General features: G+C 36.9%; 1 protein-coding gene across 2 annotated transcripts in view; it reads right to left on the bottom strand.

Annotated features, from left to right (window-relative positions):
• The window catches only part of COL25A1 (collagen type XXV alpha 1 chain), a 465856-nt gene that overhangs the window by 175735 nt on the left and 266866 nt on the right, over nucleotides 1–23255 (bottom strand). For both annotated transcript variants that reach the window (XM_044224287.1, XM_044224288.1), the window contains exon 5: nucleotides 3651–3668. In XM_044224287.1, coding sequence (XP_044080222.1) covers nucleotides 3651–3668 — 18 coding nt within the window. The remainder of the gene's footprint in view (nucleotides 1–3650; nucleotides 3669–23255) is intronic.

The following is a 23255-nucleotide window of genomic DNA, read 5'->3' as shown; positions in this document are numbered from 1 at the left end:
CTTCCCTTTCCCCACAATTAACAATATGTGCTAAGACAACACAGCGATAAGGGAGGAGCATAATTATCGGGGAAAGAATGTGGCACTTTGGTTGCATTGAAACTTACATAAATAAATAACAAAAAAATAAGTTCTGAAGAATTTAAGCTCTGAAATCTTATAGAAATTTGGGAAATTAAAGAAGTAGATTTTCAAGAAAAAACTGTGTTATCATTTTATGTCACCAAAGAGTTGAAAGAAAAAAAGGGAAGACATATTCCAAATTATAAGTTCCTGTACACACTATATATGCTGTATGTGAATAAAATCATTTTTTGTAGACCAAAAAACAGAACATGAATATTTTAAGAGAAATTTGATCAAATAAAAGAAACCTTTCAAGTATTTAACAACCCATAAAAATTTTCCAATTTAGGTTTTAAATGTACATTGCTTGCTTATTCATATTATCTACATTATAAATATATATTAAACAGATTTAATGTGTAGTTTATATAAATCTACTCAGGAAAAAGTGGATTTATGGTAACATGGTAATGTAAGATATAACTGTATAAAATACTATAACTGTGCTGTACATATTGATAATCACATTTACTACATCATTTCTATGTATTCATATTTTTAGAGACAAAATTTGTTCTTGGAGGTAAAAGCCTATTTAGTTTCCACTTTTTGCAGAAGAAATTTCCCAAGAGTAGATTAGAGGCTGGGAAAGTCATACATTATGATAGGTGGTAGGGAAAATAAAAATGGAGACTGTATATCAAAATACATCTATAATTTATAAAAATATCAGTACATAGTTAATAATCACTAAGCACTAAATGGAAACTTTCATTAAGAATTACTTAATTTAAAATCTAAACTTGGAACTTTCTTTTGAAAAGTGTTATGATGATGACGTCAAGTTAAGAGGTAGGTCAAGACTTTTCCTTGGGGACATACCAACAAAACTCTTTGCCTATTTTTTGTGCCATAGAAAGATGATGTGAGTTATCTCCCGGCTTTGCATTTCCCTCATGCTAATTCTTCCTGAACCCATTGCTTATCCTTTTTTTTTTTTTTAAAGATTTTTTTATTTATTTAATTGACAGAGAGAGAGATCACAAGTAGACAGAGAGGCAGGCAGAGAGAGAGGAGGAAGCAGGCTCCCTGCTGAGCAGAGAGCCCGATGCGGGACTCAATCCCAGGACCCTGAGATCATGACCTGAGCCGAAGGCAGCGGCTTAACCCACTGAGCCACCCAGGCGCCCCCATTGCTTATCCTTTTGCTATGACAAGAGGGATACATTTTGAAAATAATGATCATGTGATTCAAGTATCCACTAAAGGCAAACAAATAGCCAAGATGCAGGAAAACCACAGCAGGTCACTATTTTAAAATGCCAATTCTATCTTCCTTGAAAGTTTCCAAAGTTTTCAAGCACAGGTAGTTAGATAGACTTTAATTTTTTAAGTGCCATGATATATTTTCAAATCTTGGTTATAGTGATTCATAATGTCCTGCCCATTCTTGGCTCCCTATGCTGGTTTATCGCTGGTTTATCATCTTTCTTGTGCTCATTAACTGTGGCAGAAACTCAAGATTTATTATGAACATGTTCTTTTTCTTAGCTATTTTCTTTAACATCTCATTAACTAATATGCTTTCAATGCTGTCTCTTTGTCCAATTTTCCAAGTCTATATATCTCTATCTGAATTTTCCCCTCTCTGTTTTGTCTGTAGGATTCTTGCACTTGGACACTGTTTCAGATGTAGGTGCCAAGTCTCACCGCTGCTTCCCTCCAAGGCAGTGTAAGGATGCAGATCCCACACGTCCTACAGCTGCCTGCATTCCTCTAGCAGCTGGAGAGCGCTGGACCTCCTGGGCCAGACCAGAGGTGCCGGGGAGTTAACACCCAGGCACCATTCTCAACAAAAGAGAAAGGGAAATTAGTAGATAAATACATCAATCTCCCCAGCCTTTCAGTGAGCAATTCCGAGACAAGCTCTACGGTCTCTCACAGCCTCCTCAGGAATGCATCTGTTTTCTGGCCCTCTTGTCTCTCCTGTGTCATTTCCCCATGCCCTCACAATGCTTCCTGGGATTGTCTCCCAAATAAATTATCTACCCAAATCCTTATCTAAAAGACTGCTTTAGGGTAGGCAGAGGTGATCCTAGCAAAGACAGAGGTCCTATTAATACTTAAAATATTTTACAGATTATAATAATCTTTAAACCAGCACTCTGACTTCTTTTATCCTCTGCTATCTTACCTTTTCGTCTTCTCTTATGAGCTGAGTGTAGAGGTTTTTACAGACATTCTTGACTTCTGCCCCCAGTTTTATGGTGTCACCCCATGCGAGTCATGGATCTCCTCCAATTCTGTGTGTGTGTGTGTGTGCGCGCATGTGCGTGCGCACATGTATACAACAGCAGGACTGTTGTAAGCATTAAATAAAATAAAGCATGCAAAGCACCTTTTATTTGACATCATCCCATTTCAATGTAGCAGTTTCAAATTTGGGAAATAAGCTACAACTTTCTTTTCTGGGTTTTTTTTTCCCTCCAACAATTGAGCCAACTTAGAAAGCAAGTGTGGAAATCACAAATAGTAAGAGTATTTTCTGATATGAGTATAAGTTAATTACAGGCCAAACTTTCTCTCATGAGCGTGGTAAGGAAAGGACTGCTCTACTGAAGTACGTGGGTTTCTTTGTTTATTTTGTTAGATAGCATTAGACACTGAGCTCATAAAAACCATAAATAATATCCTCATGGTCTGGTGTGAGAATTAGCCGACAATAATTTGGATATCGACCCACAAAGATATCATGAAAATTGTTTATTTACTAAATAGTCTAGGACAGAAATAGCATTTGGTATATCAAGGGGAAAGAGACATAAGAGGAATTCAATAAATATTTATGTTATTTAGGGGTACTATGGTGTTAAAGGTAAAAACATTAATAATGGCTTTCCCTTCTCCATAGCTTCCTACAGACCACAATCAGTATTAACATTGAGTGTGTTGTTTTTTACCGACTCTTCATTTCTGACTCGTCATTTCATCCCCTTCTTTAATACTTTCATCTTCCTACACATTCCTCCCCTTCCTAAAATTTCCTCATTTTCTTCAATAGGATTTATAGCTCTAAAGATTTTTCTGTTGACTGCATTCACATTTAATTATAAATCATGTCTTCAGCAGTTGGTTTATATTGAAAGTGTAGATCAAATTCAATATCTGTAATGAATCAAAAGTCACCGGTATGATCACCGTCTAAATAGTCAGTCTGTGTGGATTTATGGCAACATTATTAGTACGTGATTAATCAGTACCTAACGCAAACCAGTTCATACCCAACATCTACTAAGTCATTTATTCTTACGTTAAAGTCCTGGGACACTGTTTTAGATCAGTTTAGAGTTTTGCTTTGTAGGATAGTACGTTGTTAAATTTGCCATCTGGCCCAACAGCTGATGTGGCTCACAAACTCTGGAGAGGCCCCAGAGCTTTACTCCTGGGAAATATTTGGTCTACTGTGTGGTGTCATGATTACTGGTTCATAGCTTTTTTATAGCCATTGAAAAGAATTGCAGAAAAATCTCCACACGGAGGAAATCCTAAACTGAAATTAATTTATTAGGAAAGAGTTCACTTACCTGAGGACCAGGTTGACCCTGAAATTGAAAAGAAAAAAAAAAAAGAGGAAAACAATTATAAAAATTTCTTTTTAAGTGACGATTTTCACTACCGAAACTTAAACTAGTTCTGAAAGTCTTTACCAAATGTTTTTGAAGATCATAAACCTAACTACTGACAAATTTTACATTGTGGTTTTGAAAAACCATATTATATCTTGCTATTTTAGTTCTATGCTATTTATCTGAAATCTTGCTATCATGGTCTGTTTTATATTAACTCCAAAATGACTCAGGGGCTTTAGTATGCACTAGAGTTAAATTGGAGAGAAAAAAAGGTAAAAGGTGAACTATGTTATCATAATGACTGGTTTACTTCAACAGAGGGCCTTCTAGCACAGACTATTACTATGAGCTACCTATTCAAAGAGCACAGTGACAAGAAAAAAAGAGGCAGATATTTTTAGTTTTAGAATTCCGAGTCTTTGGAGTTCTCATTGGTTCAATAATACTTTAAGTCAATTTTGAAAATAAACACCCATCTTTTACTCAGTACAATCCAACCTAAGGGCATTTTAAAAGAATATAAGAAGCCTTAGGCTCAGTTAAAGTGCATCAGAACTCCTCACTCGGTCAATAGTTTATGGAACCATCAGACGATCTAATTTGGTTTGAATGGCACTTTTCTGTTCTTTAAGCTAACAAAAATTTCAAAGCAGCATTGACTGTAAATGCTTCTCAAGGAAAATCACCTGTGAATAAAAGTATTGATTACACATCACCTTCTTCTCTAATTGGGTTTCATACAAGAAGAGATGAAAGAAAAATTGTACATCAAGTTAAGGAATCTTTAAAAATAAATTAATAATGTACAATTTCATTATACCAGCTGTATGCCACTGGGTATCCATATAGAAAAGCACAGAACTAATACAATTCCTAAAGAACACTCTCCTTCTCTCTGCCTCCCTCCCTCTCTCCTTCTCTTACTCTCTCTCTCTCAGACCCTCTCCAGGCTTGGAATTTCTCTAGGTACTTATTCTCTAACTGACTGGGAATAGAATAGATGATTTTTAAGAGCTTTGTCTGAAAATGTGGTTTGCCAGGTTTTATCTAATCAAACCAGTTACTGTGGATATTACTCACAGCAATCCTGTGTGTTAGTGGTGGTACTTTTCAAGTACTGGGCACGTTTGGACATGTTAGTCCATTTATTCCTTATGACAGCTCTACATTTTACAAATGAAGAAACTGAGGCTCATAGAAATAAAGTAACAGTCACATAGCCAATAGGTGGAAAAGACAATTTAAACCCAAATCTGATCCACAACGGTATCAGGGCACCCTTCAACTGAGAGGATGCTCTAAACTTCCCAACCACTTCTGACTGCAAGCAACAGCGTGAATCTCTGCTTAGAGATACAGACCCAGGACCAGCAGGCACCCAGCCTTTTAACTGATACTTGTATACAAACCAGGTCAGCTAAGGATCTTGAGGGTAACAGACAACCCTAAAATTAGCGCTGAACTTGGGGAACCTAAGGTAGGTGGAGGCAGGGCTCTCCACCTACATGTGAATGCAGATCTTCCCAAAGCCATGTAATGGACGAGATTACAATATGTGCTCACTCCCACTTATACTCTGCCTCTCTCTCTCTGGATGCTTTAAGCCTCTGACCTTCCTAAAACTTTGAACTAATACAAACTCAGAAATGTGAACATGCATCTTTTAAAGAAATCCAGAACACATTATATCTTTTATATGTTGTTGCTGTTGAAAACACAAAGGTAGGATTGTCTAAAATCAGAAATACTTTCGACAAAAGAATAGTTTAGCATCATTGCTGAGATTGTTTGATTCCTACAATTGTTCTACACATGACAGACTATTCCTGTCTATCTTTAAAATTCGGCATTCCTGGGGTGTCTGGGTGACTCAGTCAGTTAGGTGTTTGCCTTCGTCTCAGGTCATGGTCCTGGGGTCCTGGATCAAGTCCTGCCTCCAGCTCCCTGGTTAGTGGCGAGTCTGCTTCTCCCTCTGCCCTTGTCCACTGTTCATGCTCTCTCCCAAGTTCTCACTCATGCTTTCTCTCACTCATGCTTTCTCTCCCTTGAATAAATAAATAAAACCTTTTTAAAAATGTGGCAATCCTGCCAGTGCACTGAACGAAAGATTTCAGCATAATGTATGCATATATTTATATTACTATAAACAAATACACATTAGGTTCTGGATTTTATGTTAGTGGTGGTGAAAACAATCAATAAGTGACAGTAAAACTGAAAAGTTGACTTTTACTTAAGTATTAAAAATTATGTAGTACCAGGAGACTGAGACTACTACAATGTATGATATGAATTTCAAGTGTCTATGGTGTGCATGAGTGAGTGAGTGAGTGTGTGTGTGTGTGTGTATGTATACACAGTGGGGAACATGAAAAGGAAGGATGGAAGTGGGTGGTAGACAGGCTTCCCTCCAAAGCGATGCATATAACTTGACAAATTTGATTAAGTCTCCCTAAAACATGGATTACATAGTGTAAACCTTACACAAGATTCCAGGACTGCCTACCTCAAATCTTCTCACTCAGTGGGATGTAACAAAGATTCCCCAACAGATACCTAGAATACTGTAAGGAAACAGTCTAATGGCTGGAGTCTCGTAGTCTTCTGAATAGAGCTATGTGGATGAATGAGGAAAGTGATCAGAGGACAGGTTCAGTGGGCATGGCAGTGGCAGCTTCCCTTATGGGAATGCAGAGCATAGAAGGAGATTGGACAAGAGGCCAAAAGTGATGAACAGGGAGCAGAAACTCCTTAGTGATCGAGGACCCTAGCCATGAAGACTTCTTCCACACCAATCACGAAAGAAATATCTCAGAATTGCTTTAAGTCGCTTCTGAGTAGTTCATTGAGAAATCCAAGTACCCTCATTCATTTGTGGGTATTTTCTAGTCTATTCTAATTTACGGATAGTAATCAACTGTGGGAGTTAATTTTTTTCGGTTTTCTAAAACACACTCCAAATAAATTACGACTATAAATAAAAAACGTTATAAATTACGTTATAAATTACGACTGAGGTTTACAAAATACAACTTATGTTGAATTTTTAAACAAGGAATTCCTTAAAAGGACGTTTTCCCGGAGCAAATCACCAAGCTGTTTCGAAAACTCAAATCTAGGATAATCAAGAGCCATCCCAAGGGTTAAATCACAGAAATACTGAAGTTTGAAAAGTAGATGCAAAGGTGGAGAAGGCTGAGCTCTGTGAGTCACTGATTTACTCTATTTCAACAGCTCGATACAATGCCCTCCAGGCAGCTAAGGCACCAGCATGAAGAAAAAGAAACAGCAGGAGGAGTGATTTTAAAAAGTGGTAATCAGAACAGCATGGTGGAAAACAATCAGCCAGTAGCTGATGCCTGACAGAAAAGTGTTCAAAGCAAGTTGAAAGTTTTGTGAGGCAAATAAACCACAATGGAGCATGATAAATGAGATGACATATCACTTGAGTATCTATCGTTACTTTAGGCAATTAAAGAGCCGTATTAACCGTTCTCGGTTAGGCTGTTATCACAATTATGGCTGCCAGAAAGTGCTAACATCCTTCTCTAAACCGACAAAACCATTTAGATTTCTGACTGAGGCAATTAGTTTCACTACATGATATTTTTTTATGGATGGTAAATCTGTGTAACTCCTTTTCAGATGGGAAAAATGCCATTTTCCCATTAACATGCACAGCCAGGCACACAAATTTGTACTTTTAAAGTACAATCTTACTTTTAAATAGTAATTAGGATAACAGACCCACATACATCTTTACTGTGATAAATTCTGAAATAAAAATACTCTCATTTACAAAAGCTTGAGGAAATATTAGTATTGTTCATGCAACTCTAAAAGTTGCTACCTCTGCTTCAAGATAATTAGAAAGAAATTACTTCAATAACTTTGAAACTCATCCTTAACAATCCCAAAATTGCTACTACGTTTAGTACCCTCAGATGCAGATTTGTTCATTTTCTTGAATTGAAAGAAAACACTTCAAAATAATAACTTCTAAGTGTTGCATTTTGGAGCCCTTACTGCCTAAAAAGATCATTGGAAGATGATGACTGTAATTTCATTATCTCTTTATAAGTCTTAAATCCACACATTTGGACATCAAGTTTGTTTTTCTTTTCAGGTGAAAATAGCATCTAAAGTAGACATCCAGGTAAAGCTTTAGAATGACATGATAGGAACTCTGAGTGGAAACAGGATTGTCCTGGTGGCAGGATGTTTTGAGGACCCATAGATCCTAGCATAAAGCCATCTCAGTGGGATCCCTCAACCTTTCAAGAATCACAGTCTGACCTAGAGTCTGTGTCACTAAGTGGAGCAGATACGCTCTACCCCTGTAGTACCAAGAGGCATCTTGCCCATCCTCACCACATGATGAGCTTGTTGACATTTCTTCCCCAGTATCCCAGTGCCCAAGTTAAAAGGTACTTCAGAAACAATTATTAAATTCCTAAGAGGTGAGGCTATTTTGACTAGTTCAAACACATGATTTCCAGTATCTCAAAGGAACCGTTAGTAAGTCTACTGTTCTTATACTACAGGATTAGATTTTCAAAATGTACCTTCTCAATCTAATAGCCTCTTTGCTTCTGGTCCCTGTAGAATAAACACATCTATGTCAAAGATGAGGTCTTTCCCCTCAATGGACTCTTCTTCAGGTAAGAGAGATGGAACTAAGAAAGAAGCCTATGGAGGCTTCAAAGGAGGACGTACCTACCTATACACATGCCACTGAACAAAATGCATGAGAGTTCCATCCTGAAGAAAAATCACTCCCTAGTTTGATTAGGCCTCCATAGTCAATTAATGTGAGAATATTCTACTCAATTACTTTGTAAATTATAAAACGCCATACAAATGCAGCATGGCAATTTATAGTAGCTTATAAAGCCAATACCAACAATTCATTCTGCTAATTTAAGTTTAGATAAAAAGTGTCTATTAATTTTAAAAACAAATTAACATGCAAATGATATACTACAGAGAAAAGCAATTGAAGAAATAAAGCATTATGGATTATGTGTATTAATTAAAAAATGACTTAGCAAAGACTGCATAATCTCTCAATGTCTGAAAGCTGCTCATGCTTCCAAGGACTTACACGCTTGACTGAAATAAACATTATTCATAATTTATACTGCCTGTTGTGTTACCCTACGGGATAGATATTAATAATTCTTACTTTAGCCACATTCACATAATACTACTTAGATAAGAGTATTTCAATTTAAAGTTTTCTTTTAAAAATAGGGGCGCCTGGGTGGCTCAGTGGGTTAAAGCCTCTGCCTTCGGCTCGGGTCGTGGTCCCAGGGTTCTGGGATCGAGCCCCGCATTGGGCTCTCTGCTCAGCGGGGAGCCTGTTTCCTCCTCTCTCTCTGCCCGCTTCTCTGCCTACTTGTAATATATCTCTCTCTCTCTCTCTCTCTCTCTCTCTGTCAAATAAATAAATAAAATCTTGAAAAAAATTATTTAATCCCTAGTGGTTTTAATTCTTGGAAAGAAATGCCATATTCTACTCCAGAGGAAACAAAAAGCTATAGTTTCAAGCCTATATACATTTTCTAAAGTTTAAGAGAGTGAGAGCAAACATGGAGATGGTTTGGTTGGGTTCAATATAAAGAAAACAAAAATTAATTCAAAATGGAAGATTTGGGGGTGCCTGTTTGGTTCAGTCAGTGAAGTGTCTGACTGGTGATTTCGGCTCAGGTCATGATCTCATAGGTTGTGGGATGGAGCCCAATGTCAGGCTCCACACTCAGCAGGGAGTCTGCTTGAAATTTTCTTCCCCTATTCTGTAGGTACTCTCTCTTTCTCGCTCTCAAATAAATAAATCTTTTTTTAAAAAATGGAAGATTTGGGGCACCTGGGTAGCTCAGTGGGTTAAAGCCTCTGCCTTCAGCTCAGGTCATGATCTCAGGATCCTGGGATTAAGCCCCACGCCGGGCTCTCTGTTCAGCAGGAAGCCTGCTTCCTCCTCCCTCTCTGCCTGCCCCTCTGCCTACTTGTGATCTCTGTCAGTGAATAAATAAAATCTTTTAAAAAAATGGAAGATTTCTTCCATGATATTTGCCTTTCATAATTAAACAATATAACTTAAAGATTTACTCTTATATACAAATAGATTAACATATCCTCACAATAATTAAAAAGAATTATTATACTTTCAAACACAATACCATATTTATCTTTGAAAGATTAAATGCTCATAATGAGAACATAGAAAAGTAAAGAATTTTATCATATGCATGTTTTGTCATTAAAAATTTCATAGACTAAATGTAAGAAAGATAAGGACTCTGCATTAATTTACAATGTTAGAATTTATTGGATTCCTACCATTCTCCTGAGGTTGATTTGAATTTTTGCTTACATATTTCTATATAAATATTTAAATATTTATAAATATACAGATACATTTGTATTTTTTGTATTTTATTTTATTTATATTTTATATTTATTATTTATTTATTTATTTTTCTTTATGACATAACACTGAAAAATCAGTGTTATTCCAGTTACGAATTTCATATATTTTATTTACTTATATTGTGGTATATAAAACACAGATTATACATTTTTAGGATACAATTGTACATGTGTATACATATGTATTCACTCAGACCTATATTTGTAACTCTATCTCCATAAAGGGAAGGAAGGAAAGAAGGGAGGGAATGGGAGGTGGGAGGAGGAAGAGAGGAAAATGTATATTTCTGGGGAGTGGACTTATGGGTAATTATTTCCATCTTTAGAGGTTTCTATACTGTTCAAAATGTTACTAGCCCCATGTCTTGATTATAAAAATATTTATCAGGGGCGCCTGGGTGGCTCAGTGGGTTAAGGCCTCTGCTTTAGGCTCAAGTCATGATCCTGGGGTCCTCGGATCGAGCCCCACATCCAGCTCTCTGCTCCGCGGAGATCCTCCTTCCTCCTCTCTCTCCCTGCCTACCTCTCTTGTCCACTTGTAATCTCTGTCTGTCAAATAAACAAATAAAATCTTTAAAAATATATTTAATCTTTAAAAATATTTATTTTTAATCTTTAAAAAATATTTGTCACACAGTACTTAATTCACTGCAGAAAACTTTTAAACAGAATCTTAATTAGGTTATTAAATTTTTTCCATACTAAATTCCTACATTCAAAGATCTAGGTCCGTAATTTTGAGTTCCATTTCCAACTTCTCCTAATTCAGGCTCTTTTTAATTACTTGGAAGAATGTTGTAAAAGTATTAAAACTATTCTTCAAAATTCGATAAACAAAGGTTTTGAATTTACTTTCAGTGTATGTCCCACATCACTGTTAGGAGTAGATTAAGAGTAGGGAAGGGGGCAGGAGAGTTCCAGAGTCAATCACCTGATTATAGGAAATCATGGATCCAGATAGTACAGGATCCCAATTAGGCCAAGTTTATTAGAACCTTTGCTATTTTGCAAAGGTTTTGGGGATTTGGCTGCGTTATTTCATGGAGTTACTTGAAAAACTTATGCTTTAGGCTATCAGTGTGTGTATCAAACTTTTAAAACATAATACATATCCAAGTCTTTTCACCAACTGGCATGCAATCAGGAAGGGCTCTCAAGGTCTAAATAAATGACAAGTTTTACAAACATATGTTTGGTAAACATACAGAATACATGCGAGGAAAGACACCTGCTCAGCTTCTATAGTTTAAAAACACATGCTTTTTGTTGAATGCAAAGGCATTTTTTACTGCCTTGTCAATTTTTATTGTATATATATATATCTTAAACTGATTTCTCCAAAATAAAAAAAAAGTTTATTAACATCTTTAAAAGTGTGCTATTCTGATTATTCCAGATAAATACAGAAAACGAATTTATAAACATCTAACAAGCTTATTAAATTTATGTCAGTGTCAAATTCCAATTTTCTAAATAGTGTGCAAAGTATGGGTGTTAACAGTGTTCTCTACAGCTGCCTGTTCTAGATGTTTTGCATTAACAGATACGTGCTAACAGAGTAGTTAAGTTCATAATGCCTGAGTCACATAATGCTTTTTGCTCCAGTGAAAAAGAACCCTAAATATGAAAACTTATTTTAAAACTGGGGAAAAAAGGTCTTGCAAATTGAGAAGCTTGTGTGCCTTTGGATCTGAGATGTTTGGATCTACATGGTAATAACTACTACTTACAGAGTACCATAAGACACCAAAAGCATTATAAATGACACCTCTGTTAAAATTACCCTGCAAATTAGGGATCATTTCCATCATTTGTCATTGAACAATCCAAGTCTCAGAGAGGATAGGATCCCCAAAATTACACAGCTTCTAAAAGGGGAAGCTGGAATATGAACATGGGTCTGACTTGAACCCTTTTGTGGTCTCACTTGCATGATGCTTGTGACTGAAGCCATGGGTCTGGAAGAGATTCCCCCCAAAGGGAAGCATGAAGAAGGGATCCTTAACCCTTTTTTGAATTGAATAAAAAGTTACTGTTGCTATGAGAAATATTCATACATGAAACACTTAAAATTTTACACACACACACACACACACACACACAAAGACTTCCTTAAGTCTACCATCAATTCTCTAGTGAATCATTCACCCCAATATAAGAGAAATATACCCCTGGGTGGAGAAATAGAAACATTTCAGGAACAAGAGACGGACAGTGTCCCATAAAGGAAACAGGAGGAAAAGAATTAAAAACAGCAGCAAACTAGTGTTATAGAAGTCAAGGTTGGAAAGAATTTCAAAAAGAGAAATTAAAATGAGGACCAAAAAGAGTCAATTGCATTTAACCAATAGGAAGTCAGAATCTTTAGTGTAATTAATTGAGCAGTGAGGTGAAGAAATTAAGACAAGAATAACCTCCTTAGATGGCAAGTGGCTGTCATCTGAAGGTCAAGTGTGATAGGTTATTAATGGCTGCCTGGAGTTATGGGTTACAAGAAGGTTCTGATTGGGAAAGGTGCTTGGATTAACTAACAGAGGGTAAAAAGTAGAAAGTATGTGTACCAACAATTTGCCAACCTGTGTAGACAATTCTTTTAAGCAACTGTGTGTGAGGGAAGAAAAGAAATAGGATAGCAGCTAAAAGGACACAAGGCTGAGGTTTTTTTTTTATTTTTGTGAGAAAGATTTGAAAATGTTTACAAAACTGACAGAAAACATAGCTAAGAGAAAAAGAAACAGCTTGTAGAGAAAAACAAATATGTAAGAGAACACAAAGGAAGAGAGAATAAGGGTCAGGAGATGGGGCATCATTTTGTCTGAGAAGAGGAGAAAGTGAGGACAGATACAGATACATTTGGATATACAGAGACAGAAAATGGAGGTATTCCATGCCCTAAATCTCAAGGCACTCTGAAGTTTGCTGGGTGTGTGATGAGTGTGGGAAGAGTGAGGCTGAGTGTTTATTCACTTGGCTAACATTTGTTAAGCACCCCCAGGTTGCCAGGCATTCTTTAGGTACTAGGAATATGGTGAATAAAACTAAGTCCCTGCTATCATTCTTGTTGGGGGAGATAAGACTGTTAAGAGAATGTTTATAAAAAATGCTGCAGGTGGTGGTAACAGCTACGAAAAACATACAGGGATAAGGAGGCTATGAGAGGCATACAGTGGGAGGGTGTCATTATATTAGGTGGTCACAGAAGAACTGTCCAACCAGAAGAAAAAGGGGAAAAGGAACAGCAAGTGGAGGGACCAGTAAGGGGGAGATAGGGTGTTCAAGTAACTGCCATATTTTCAGATAGATTGAAGGGGGTGAGAGCGTGTGAAAAAAAGAGAACTCAGGAATGAGTCCAAGGTTTACCTGGGACAAATAAAAGAATGGAGATGCCATTTCCTGATAAGGGAAGGCTGTGAGAGAAGTAGCTTTGCAGAGTAGAGGCTCAGGAACTTGTTTAGGACATGTTAAGTCTGAGATTTCTATGAAACACCCACATGGAGATGTTGAGTAGAAGGTTGGATATCCAAGACTAGAATTCATAGAAGAAGTCCAGGATAGAGATATAAATTTGTGAGCCATTGAGATATAGATAATATATAAAACCATGAAATTATATGGGATCACCTACAATGTAAATAAAAACAAGAAAGAAAAAAGGTCCAAGGACTGAGCCTTTGAGCATTCCAACAGGTACTGACCATGAAGAAGAAAAAGAACTAACAAGGCTGTGGAGAGGCCAGTGAGGTAGGAGGAGTGCCTTGAAAGAGTTATGTCGAGCAAGGGGATAAGAAGAGAAAGTGCTACAAGAAGGGAGTGATCAAGTGTGTTGAATATAGTCCAGTAAAATTTGAACTGAACCCTAACTACTAAATTTGTCATGGTGAAGATAATTAGTGACCTTGACAATAATGGTTCCAACAGAGTGGTAGAGATGAATACCTTGTTAGATTTAAGAGAGAATGAGAAAACAATATTTTGGTGACTGTGGACAACTCTTTCTATGAATTTTGCTGTGAAGGGCAGTGGGAGTAAACAAATACAACAGTGTCTGGGAAAAGGTACGGGGTCAATGAAGTTGCTTTTGTTGTTGTTATTGCTGTTTAAGATGGAAGATATGGCTTCACTTTATGCCAATAAAATTATCCAGTAAGGAGGAAAAATCACTGATATGGGAGGGAGCAATTGCAATAACAATGCCTTGAGCAAGGCAGAGAGATTAGCTTAACTGCACAAATGAAGGGGCAGTTGATCCCTTGTAACAGGAAGAGAGGAGGGCATATATGTGAGTAAATTATCAGATCTGCTGGTGGGAGTGTATGGAAGCTATATTCTGATTGCTTCTATTTTCTCAGGGAAATAAGAAACAAGGTTATCAACAAACTTAAGTGTATAGAAGATGCTGGAGGATTCAGGAGCAAAAAAAAATTTGAAATAACTAAGAAATAGACAGTCACTGGATTATGAACATCGACCAGGGGTCCAGGAAGCATGGTGGATCCTTGTGAGATTAGTGGTGTGAATTTAAAATGAAACCAGTTAACTGGGTTGTTTTTGTCCTCCTTCATTAGTGATGTGGGTGCAGGTGCAGAGTAGAGGGTGAGTTGTATTTTGCCAGGCTTGGGTTTCCCCAGGCTAGGCAGGAAAGAGGAAGAAGGGCGTTTGCAGGTGTATGCAAGAGCATGATTAAAATGACACACAATGACGTGGCATGTATCAAAAAGGAAAGTGAGGATATGGGAGGTGTGTAGGTAGTAGTCTCCATATCTCTGTTAGATATAAATATTTTGTTCTTCCACATTACTTTTGTGACATACCACTCACTGAATTCTATTTAATATGTTCAATTGTACAAATGCTTTTGCAGATTAGCAGAATGTATGATGAGTTGATCTGTGGTTATAGATTTTACCAGAACTGTTTTAACAGTTTCTTGAAACATGCTGTTATTTTATCTTAGTTATTTTATCTATTTATTTAGACTTAGTTGTAGGAATATAGTCTCAAAAACAGTGTCTAATAATAATAAAGATGTTCTCTATATATATTCAATAAGGACTAAAAAAATCATTAAAGTATTGAGTAATTACACAAAATATTTGCCTGAAGTACTCAAGATTTCCTTACAATTCTGAGTGTCTTTAGACATTATTCATGACAAGCTACTCTAAAATTTATATGGATCACTCATTTCCTACATTTTCTGTAACAAGGATAAATAAACTTTACCAAACAAGTCACAAAACTTTAAGGGTTATGGCATCTATGCAAATGAGGCACTGGAAATGCTGGAGAAAGAAATCTAGCCCTTAGAGCACTCAGGCACTCCCAGTAGGATGGACAGACCGAAGTTTAAAACTTCACTTTTACTCTATCAAAGGGAATGACATCTTATTTTGACCAAAGTGAGGCTCAGTTGGACCTGCAGATCAAAACCTGTGGCTCAGCCTCTGAAGAGACCTTTAGCCCTCATGACCTCCCTGCAATCCTCCAGGTTCCTGATGTCTAGCACATCCTTGCCTGATTATCTCTTCAGCTTTCCATGCCCGCTGTCCATTCCTTGTCAAAATCCCATCCAATATTACACTAGATATTAACTGACTAGAATCTAAATAAAAACTTGAAACATGACCTGCCCCCCCAAAAAAGGAAAAAAAGAAAAAAGAAGAACAAACCCCATCCAGACTTTAAGGCTGTCATAAAGATTTGCGTGATTTCCCACAGCAGATGGGAAATTTATTTCTTAATATCCACAGATTGTTTTCTTAATTCCTTTATGATATTACATTCTGCCTAAAATTATAGCTATCGGTATCTTCTCTCCCCTATTAAATGGTATGCTCCTTGAACAGCTAACACTTAACCATGCTGTTACAACATACCAGGCACTGGGCTGTTTGCTTTGCACACACTAGTGGATGCCACTATTAGCCCATTTTACAGTTGTGGAAACTGAGACAAAAAGAGCTTGAGTGTTTTACCCAGGATCACACAACTATTAAGTAGAAATACTGAGATACTATTAAGTAAAAATACTGAGATATAAATTTAGATTCCAAAGCCTATGCTTTTTTTCTTATGCTCTACTGCACATTGGACAGTGGAAGGTAAACAATAAATATTTGGTTTAAAAAAATTCATCTTTATATGAATTTTCATTCAACCAACTTACTAAATTCTAGGCATTGTGGTGGGCTTTTTCTTCCCACACAACTGAAAGGCCTTGTGACAAAGGCTCCAGTTTAAAAACTAGTTATAGTGTTCTCTTGTCACTGCAATAAAATTGATTGTATTAAAAAATAAGCCACCTTAATTTAACATTCTACAGTTGTACAGCTGGTGATGCGGGTACTGAATTAGATACTGTAATGCAGTCTTCGAGAGTATATTGAATACACTTCATTTCTTCTGTAATATAGATGTTCTCAGTTGAGACAGGGAATGTAACTTAGCATTTCAGAGCCACTGGCTAAATTACCTCTATTGACGAGGCTCGGCAGGTTCTTTCTGAATGATTCTAAATAACTGCCAAGGGATAAAAGATAGTGCTCCATGGGCTGTAGCCACAGAATGCTCAGAGCCTACTGGGAAAAGAATAAAGCACAAGGTCCTGTGCATGAATGGTTCTATGTTCTGCCTGGAGCATGGCTGACTGACCATCCCTGAAACTGTATAAATGAAAGGAAGTAGGCCAAGGTAGACATTTGTATTAATAATTGGTGTGTACGAAGTAAATTAGGCTATCCCAACAGGTCCTTCCTAAAGGAGTGGAAAGGCAGTACAAGTCTCCAGAAATAAAGTCTGCTAAAGCAATCTTTTCAAAGCTCTTGACAAACTGCAAACCTCAGCCATTTTTTTCTCATTGAAAGGAGAGTTCAGGGAGAACTTTCAGTCCGGTTCACACGTGTGTGTGTGTGTGTGTGTGTGTGTGTGTGCACGTGCACACACACACACACACACACAATATATAGGTGTATGAAGCATGAACTAGGACATCAGAGTTACATAGCATTGTCCTTATTCACAACGGAAGTTAAGGGACCTGGTTCTGTCATTAAGCAGAGGGAGGATTTTTCACCAATGTCAGAGGGCAGGTGGAGTGCAGTTCCAGGTTCCTTTAGCTCCTGTGTATATTCCCTCATGCACAATCTGTAGTACAGTGGAATCTGGACCCCTTATTTGTACAGTTATGTTGAGAATGCAGGCAGGAACAACAAGAGCGATCCCAATAAGAAGAGAGAAATCAAGAAATTCAACTAAACCATTATTAAGATTTCTAATTTTTTGAAGAAAACAATAAATCTGAAAACTTTTTGCTTTCTGATCCTAAAGGATAGAATTTAACCTGCTTATTTCCTGGTGTAGAAATTTCCTAGTTTTCTAAATTCTTCTTTTCAACATGTCCCCTTCATGAAGAGCCATAGTAGGGAAAGAATGGTGAGAAATAGTAATCCCATTCAATAATGCTATAGAATCATATTTTGTTCTAACCTCTATAGAAAAAAAATGAATTTGTTTGGCAACAATATCCTTTACATCAAAAAATACATATCATTCAATCTTATGTCATTTCATAATAAATTTTTGTTTTCACTTGTATAAATACTAACCACGTCTAAATAAGATTTGTATCCAAAAGAGCAATCAAAGTTTATAAAAAATGCCAAGTCATTCAAATATTTTAACTCAATTCAATAATAAATAGATTTCCAAACTTTCTCTTAACCTTTTTTCATTGAAATTGGGGTAAAACATAAGATTTAACTCAAGTAATTAAGGAGTAATACTACTTAAATGTAGGAAATACATTTACTTCATGGTGTTATTCTATTTCTTAACTATGCAAGCATTTAAAAAACAAGAATGTAAAAGTTTATGGCTGATTAAAACCTGAAAGACATTATTACCTAAAAGCCCTTATTTTTCTTAAGAAACTAAAACCTCCTTGTGCAGAAACAGAATGCACATGACTAATTCATCTTAAGCAAGAAATATACTTGATGTGGCTTGTGCCATGATGATGAGAACGCAATAAACTGTGAAAAATGTCATTTCTGGAAAATTATTTGGCTAGTGTTCAGCAAGAGACGAATCTTTGTAACAGATGTGACATGATGACTTTGATGAATTGAACTTATTAAAATATGGAGCATTTTAGAAGATATTCCCTTAAAACTGAATTAATTTAGATAGAATATACTGTATGTCATTATTCACACAGCCATTTCCATCACTGCGGAATAGATTTGTGTCAGTGAGATGATGTCTTCCTTCAAATACCTGCTTGGGGTCCATTTTTTGTTCTCTAATTTAAAAAATGAAGAGGAAACTTGGACTTACTCTCTGAAGTTTCCACCAGCTAGAAGTCTATAATTTTTGTATTTTATGCACTCGGAAACTTTCCATGTTTGAAGATAAAAATATCAAAAGAAGATCTCTCTTCTAAGAAAGGTTTTCTTTTCTACTTAACAGAAAAGTCTGAGCTACAAGGCATTCTGAATAAAGTGTGGATATCTTGGTCAATTACTACAGACATATCATTTTTCAATTTGTTACAAAGAAATTAAAAGCCCATAAGTATGAATATTAGCACTTAATACTCTATTATGGGGCTTTAGTGTTCCATAACGTATATATTGGGATGTCAGACAAGGAGTCAGTTTTATATAAGTGGACGTATTCTTATTTCTGGGTTTCATATGATGCCCTAAGGGATCATGCCAAATCATATTTAGCTAACTTTGGTTATAGCTTAAAAGTCAGAAGTTTGAAGAAATGTAATTTAGTAATCTATTTAGATACCATTCTTGGTATCCTAATGCATTTAAAAGGCTAGCTAGCACAGAGTGAGACAAGGTGAGAACAAATATGTGACAAAAGATGTCATTTTTAAGAGACTGATCACGTGATTTTAAGACCAAGCCACCTATAGCTACTTTCAGCAAGCAAAAGCAAGATGTAGCAAAGAAGCGTTCCAAACTTAAAATGATGCTGACTTCCAATGCCCCAAAAAAACATTCTCATACGAACTGTCCACTTTGAATGTTATCAAAACACTTCCTAAAAAGAACACTTATATTGTTCGTGGCATTTAATTTACAATACAACAAAAGGTATTATATATAAATCACTGAAAGTACTAAAGTAGGTGACATCTTAGCAATCATTGTACTTTAGGGTAATAGACTGAGTTCCTGCTTCTACAGAGAAATAAGACAGGTCAATTTTCGCTAATAATTTACAATGAATGAAGTCATTCTTATTTACTCTATTTTTAACAGAACAGAAGTCTAGAAGATGAGCAAGGTGCTTTTAGTTCCTAGAGTTTCCAGAAAGTACTGGAAGTTCTAAAAATGAAAGAAATTGTCTATTCTTTAATGACAAAATAAAAGCTTCCCCCTCCTCACAGTGACAAATAGGAGTGTCTCAATCCAAATTCATTTGCCTTGTGGTTTTGATTAAATATATACACATTGGAAACTTCATATTACGAGAATGTACAATTCTTGCAGTGAGATTCTTACAAATTATGATATTTGATATGGGGTCAAGCAATCTTCCATTTTGTTCAAAATGTTCCAATGACCTGAAATTGTCATCAGTTTATGTTCTGCAAAGTCTCTCTTCCTAAAGTCTATTCATACCGCCAAACTAAAGATTAAGATTTTTCCCTCCCTCTAAACAGGAGAGGTAATTCCTATGAGAAAATAACATTTTTAACAACTAAAACCCAGGGGACCCAGTCGGGCAAAGGAATAAATCCTCATCCTTCGCACAACTTTCAAACTGGAAAACAATACAAGAATTCAAAAATCGCTTCTTTTCAATTCATGCTGTATAAGGTACAAAGTAAGTTTTATGTAATGGCCATGCCAGATCCACTTTGCTGTCAGACATGAGAATTCAATGGTTAGAGGCTTAACTTTAATATGCAAAGTAGAGGGTTGGGCGGAAATGGAGGGGGGCATCAGGATAAATAACCCACACAACTGAAAGTAGGAATTCAGATCATTTCCTATCTGGGGATATACAGGGCATATTGGAGAATGGTCAGACTACCTGAAAGGAAACCACAAGCTGATTAGTTCCACTCCAAGGGATGGTTTTTAAAAACCCGTTCTTATTCTTTACCATTGATTGGATGTCTAAATAGAAGGCTACATATGGTGAAAGATATATACATTGGGTCATTATAACAGAAAGGCGATAAATTACTCGAGGTGCCTGCAGAGAACTCTGTAATCCACTCTTTCCATTTTCACTCTCACCTGTGAAAAAGCCTGAAACTTATGCCAATTGGTTGTTAATAATGTGCTCTGGAAGGGAGCAAGTTGAAATTGTTCCCAAAACTGCAAATCAAGAGACAAAGTATGTGTGTCTACTACTGTTGAATGAAATTATATATCAGAACAAAAGACCGTGTCTGCAGTACAGGACTAAAGTATGCTTTCATGTGTCCTATAAAATCCAAAGCTCTGGGCAGCACAAAGCTCTGGAGTGCTTATATTTCTACTCCCAGAAGAATATCATAACATAGATGCAGCTAACAGAAGCCTCCAAAAGGAAGTTTGTGATATGAAATTTAAAATAATTGTTTTTTAAATTTGTAGTTTCCAGATTGAGTTTCTACTGTGCCTGCCAAACATTCCCCTTCTTTTTCTGTGGGTTAGCTACACAAATATGGATTTCATTTGTTTATTAAGAAAAGGAAGTGGTGATTCAGCCACTTTGTATAGATGTGCTAGTGTTCCTGTTTCTATTCTTCCACAGGACACAGTAAGAGGTGACAGGTCAAAAGCTAAGAGGAAGGGAGAGCACAGTGGGGTGGTGATTAGGAAGAGCAAGCTCCTTGGATCTCTGGCTTGGTCTGCAGCCCAGGCTGCCTCCCTCAGACCTTCTGATTCACCTCAGTGCCTGGCCAGCCGCAGCTGCTCCATTTTTGTCCTTTTCCTCAATCTGGATGGTCTCTGCAGCAGAAATGCTATTACCAAACTCTCTTTTATGTAGGTTCCAAATGCCAGTTTTCCAGAAATCTTTCATCCTCAAATGTGTCAAGTAGAATAGACTTTCTTCTTGTCTTTCTCTAAAAATGTTGTGGGTCTATATTTATTTGCAACAGGAACATCAAATATACACATTCCAATGCTTTGTGCGGTCCACAGGACACTTATGAGACACGTGTCACAAGTATGTCACTCCCTGCCTCTGAGCCCCATTTCAGGTTGGCGAGTAAAACAGAGCAATACTAGCAGTCCTGTCTACTTCACAGGGCTGTAGCATCAAATGACCTATATGAAAGGGCTTTTGATCACTAACTTCCAATTAAATGTATTGCAAAATAATTAGCCAAGAACATTTTCAAATGAAGGATGCATATATTTTTACATACCACAAGCAAAATTATAAGGCTATGCATATGGACTATAAAAGCTCAATTAACTCAAGGAACAAAGAAGAGAGGAGGAAGGGTTTACAAAGAAGGGAGAAGACAGAGATAAAGGACATGTGTGAGGGTACACTGCATATTCAGCAGGGATCTGAAAAAGTATGGCTTGAAAAGGTGCTTATTTGAAAACATCACTACCATGGTTAAGTTTGTGTCAGTGTTGGGGCGCCTGGGTGGCTCAGTGGGTTAAGCCTCTGCCTTCGGCTCAGGTCATGATCTCAGGGTCCTGAGATCGAGCCCCGCATCGGGCTCTCTGCTTAGCGGGGGGCCTGCTTCCTCCTCTCTCTCTGCCTGCCTCTCTGCCTACCTGTGATCTCTGTCTGTCAAATTAAAAAAAAAAAAAATCTTAAAAAAAATTTTGTGTCAGTGTAGCTAGACTATGGTTCCTGGTCGTTTGGTCAAACTCTCATCTAGATGTTACTATGAAGCTGTTTTAGAGATATGATTGACATTTACAACCAATTGACTCTGAGTTAAGCAAATTGTCCTTGATTATATGTGTGTGCTTTGTCCAACCAGCTGAGGGCCTTACGAGCAAGAACCTTCTCTTCCCAGAGAAGAGGAATTTGGCCTCAAGACTATAACACAGAAGCCCTGTCTCAGTTTCCACTCTGCTGGCCTGCCCTACAGATTTCAGACTTAACCAGTTCCCACAGTTATGTGACAAAATTCCTAAAGTAAATCTCTCTAATAGATATCCTATTAGCTCTGTTTCTCTGGAAATCTTTGACTGATACAGTCACCAAACCCATTTTCACTGGAAAACGCAGTGGATTCTTTTCAACCCTCTGTTGTTTTCAACCCTACTGTTTGCCATTTTGTACCTCAACCATGCCAGCAATACAAGGTAGAGAGAATACAGGCCAAGTGAATGATCATTTTTGGTCACAGTGAGAAGAGTTTAGTATCTTCTAAAATCACAACTATCTCCATTTGGGTATCTTACCAATAACTCAAACCCTAAATCTCAACAATGACAAATTTTTCCTCCATAAAATATTCCTTTTTTGAGCTTCTGCTCCCATGGTGTACTATTTGTCCCCACTGTAGAATCATCCTTCACTTTTCCTCTGGTTCATTCCTCATATTCATTCTATAAATCCTATCACTCTTCTAAGGTAAGTTATCTCAGATGAAGCCCATCTTAGGTTTTCTTCACGTTTCCTCCAGTAGCTACCTACAAATTACTCTCAGATCAATCGTTCAAAATAGGCTTTCATTTATTGCTTACCAAATGCCCACTGCTTTTTTTAATCAAAATTGAAGATCCATATCCTGCTAAGTCTGGCATTCAAGGCTCTCCTTGTGGAATCCTGACCAAGCATTCCAGAATATCCTCTACTACTTCTATCAAGAGCTATTGACTCCAGACACCTTGGCCTCTCCAATGGCTCATTTCAACCTCTTAGGCCACCTTCTCCTTCTTCACTGACCCAATTATTTCCCATCTTTCAGGTCTCAGCTCAAGTTCCAATTTTCCTAGTCATTCATATGCTTAATAGAACTTTCTCATTCAGAATTAGTGTTTTGATTATCTGGCTCATTAATTTGGCATTTAAGTATAAAGTGACTTGTAGGGTTAATAAATAGTAAACAGTGAAGGCTATTCTCTTCAACCAAATTAAAAGCTGTCTGAGAGAGGACTCTATCTTTAAAATAATTTAAGGAGGGGTGCCTGAGTGGTTCAGCTG

Source organism: Neovison vison, chromosome 11 (assembly GCF_020171115.1).
Source record: "Neovison vison isolate M4711 chromosome 11, ASM_NN_V1, whole genome shotgun sequence".
NCBI lineage: Eukaryota > Metazoa > Chordata > Mammalia > Carnivora > Mustelidae > Neogale > Neogale vison.
Note: the sequence above shows the minus strand (reverse complement) of the source record. Positions and strands in the feature narration are given on the sequence as shown.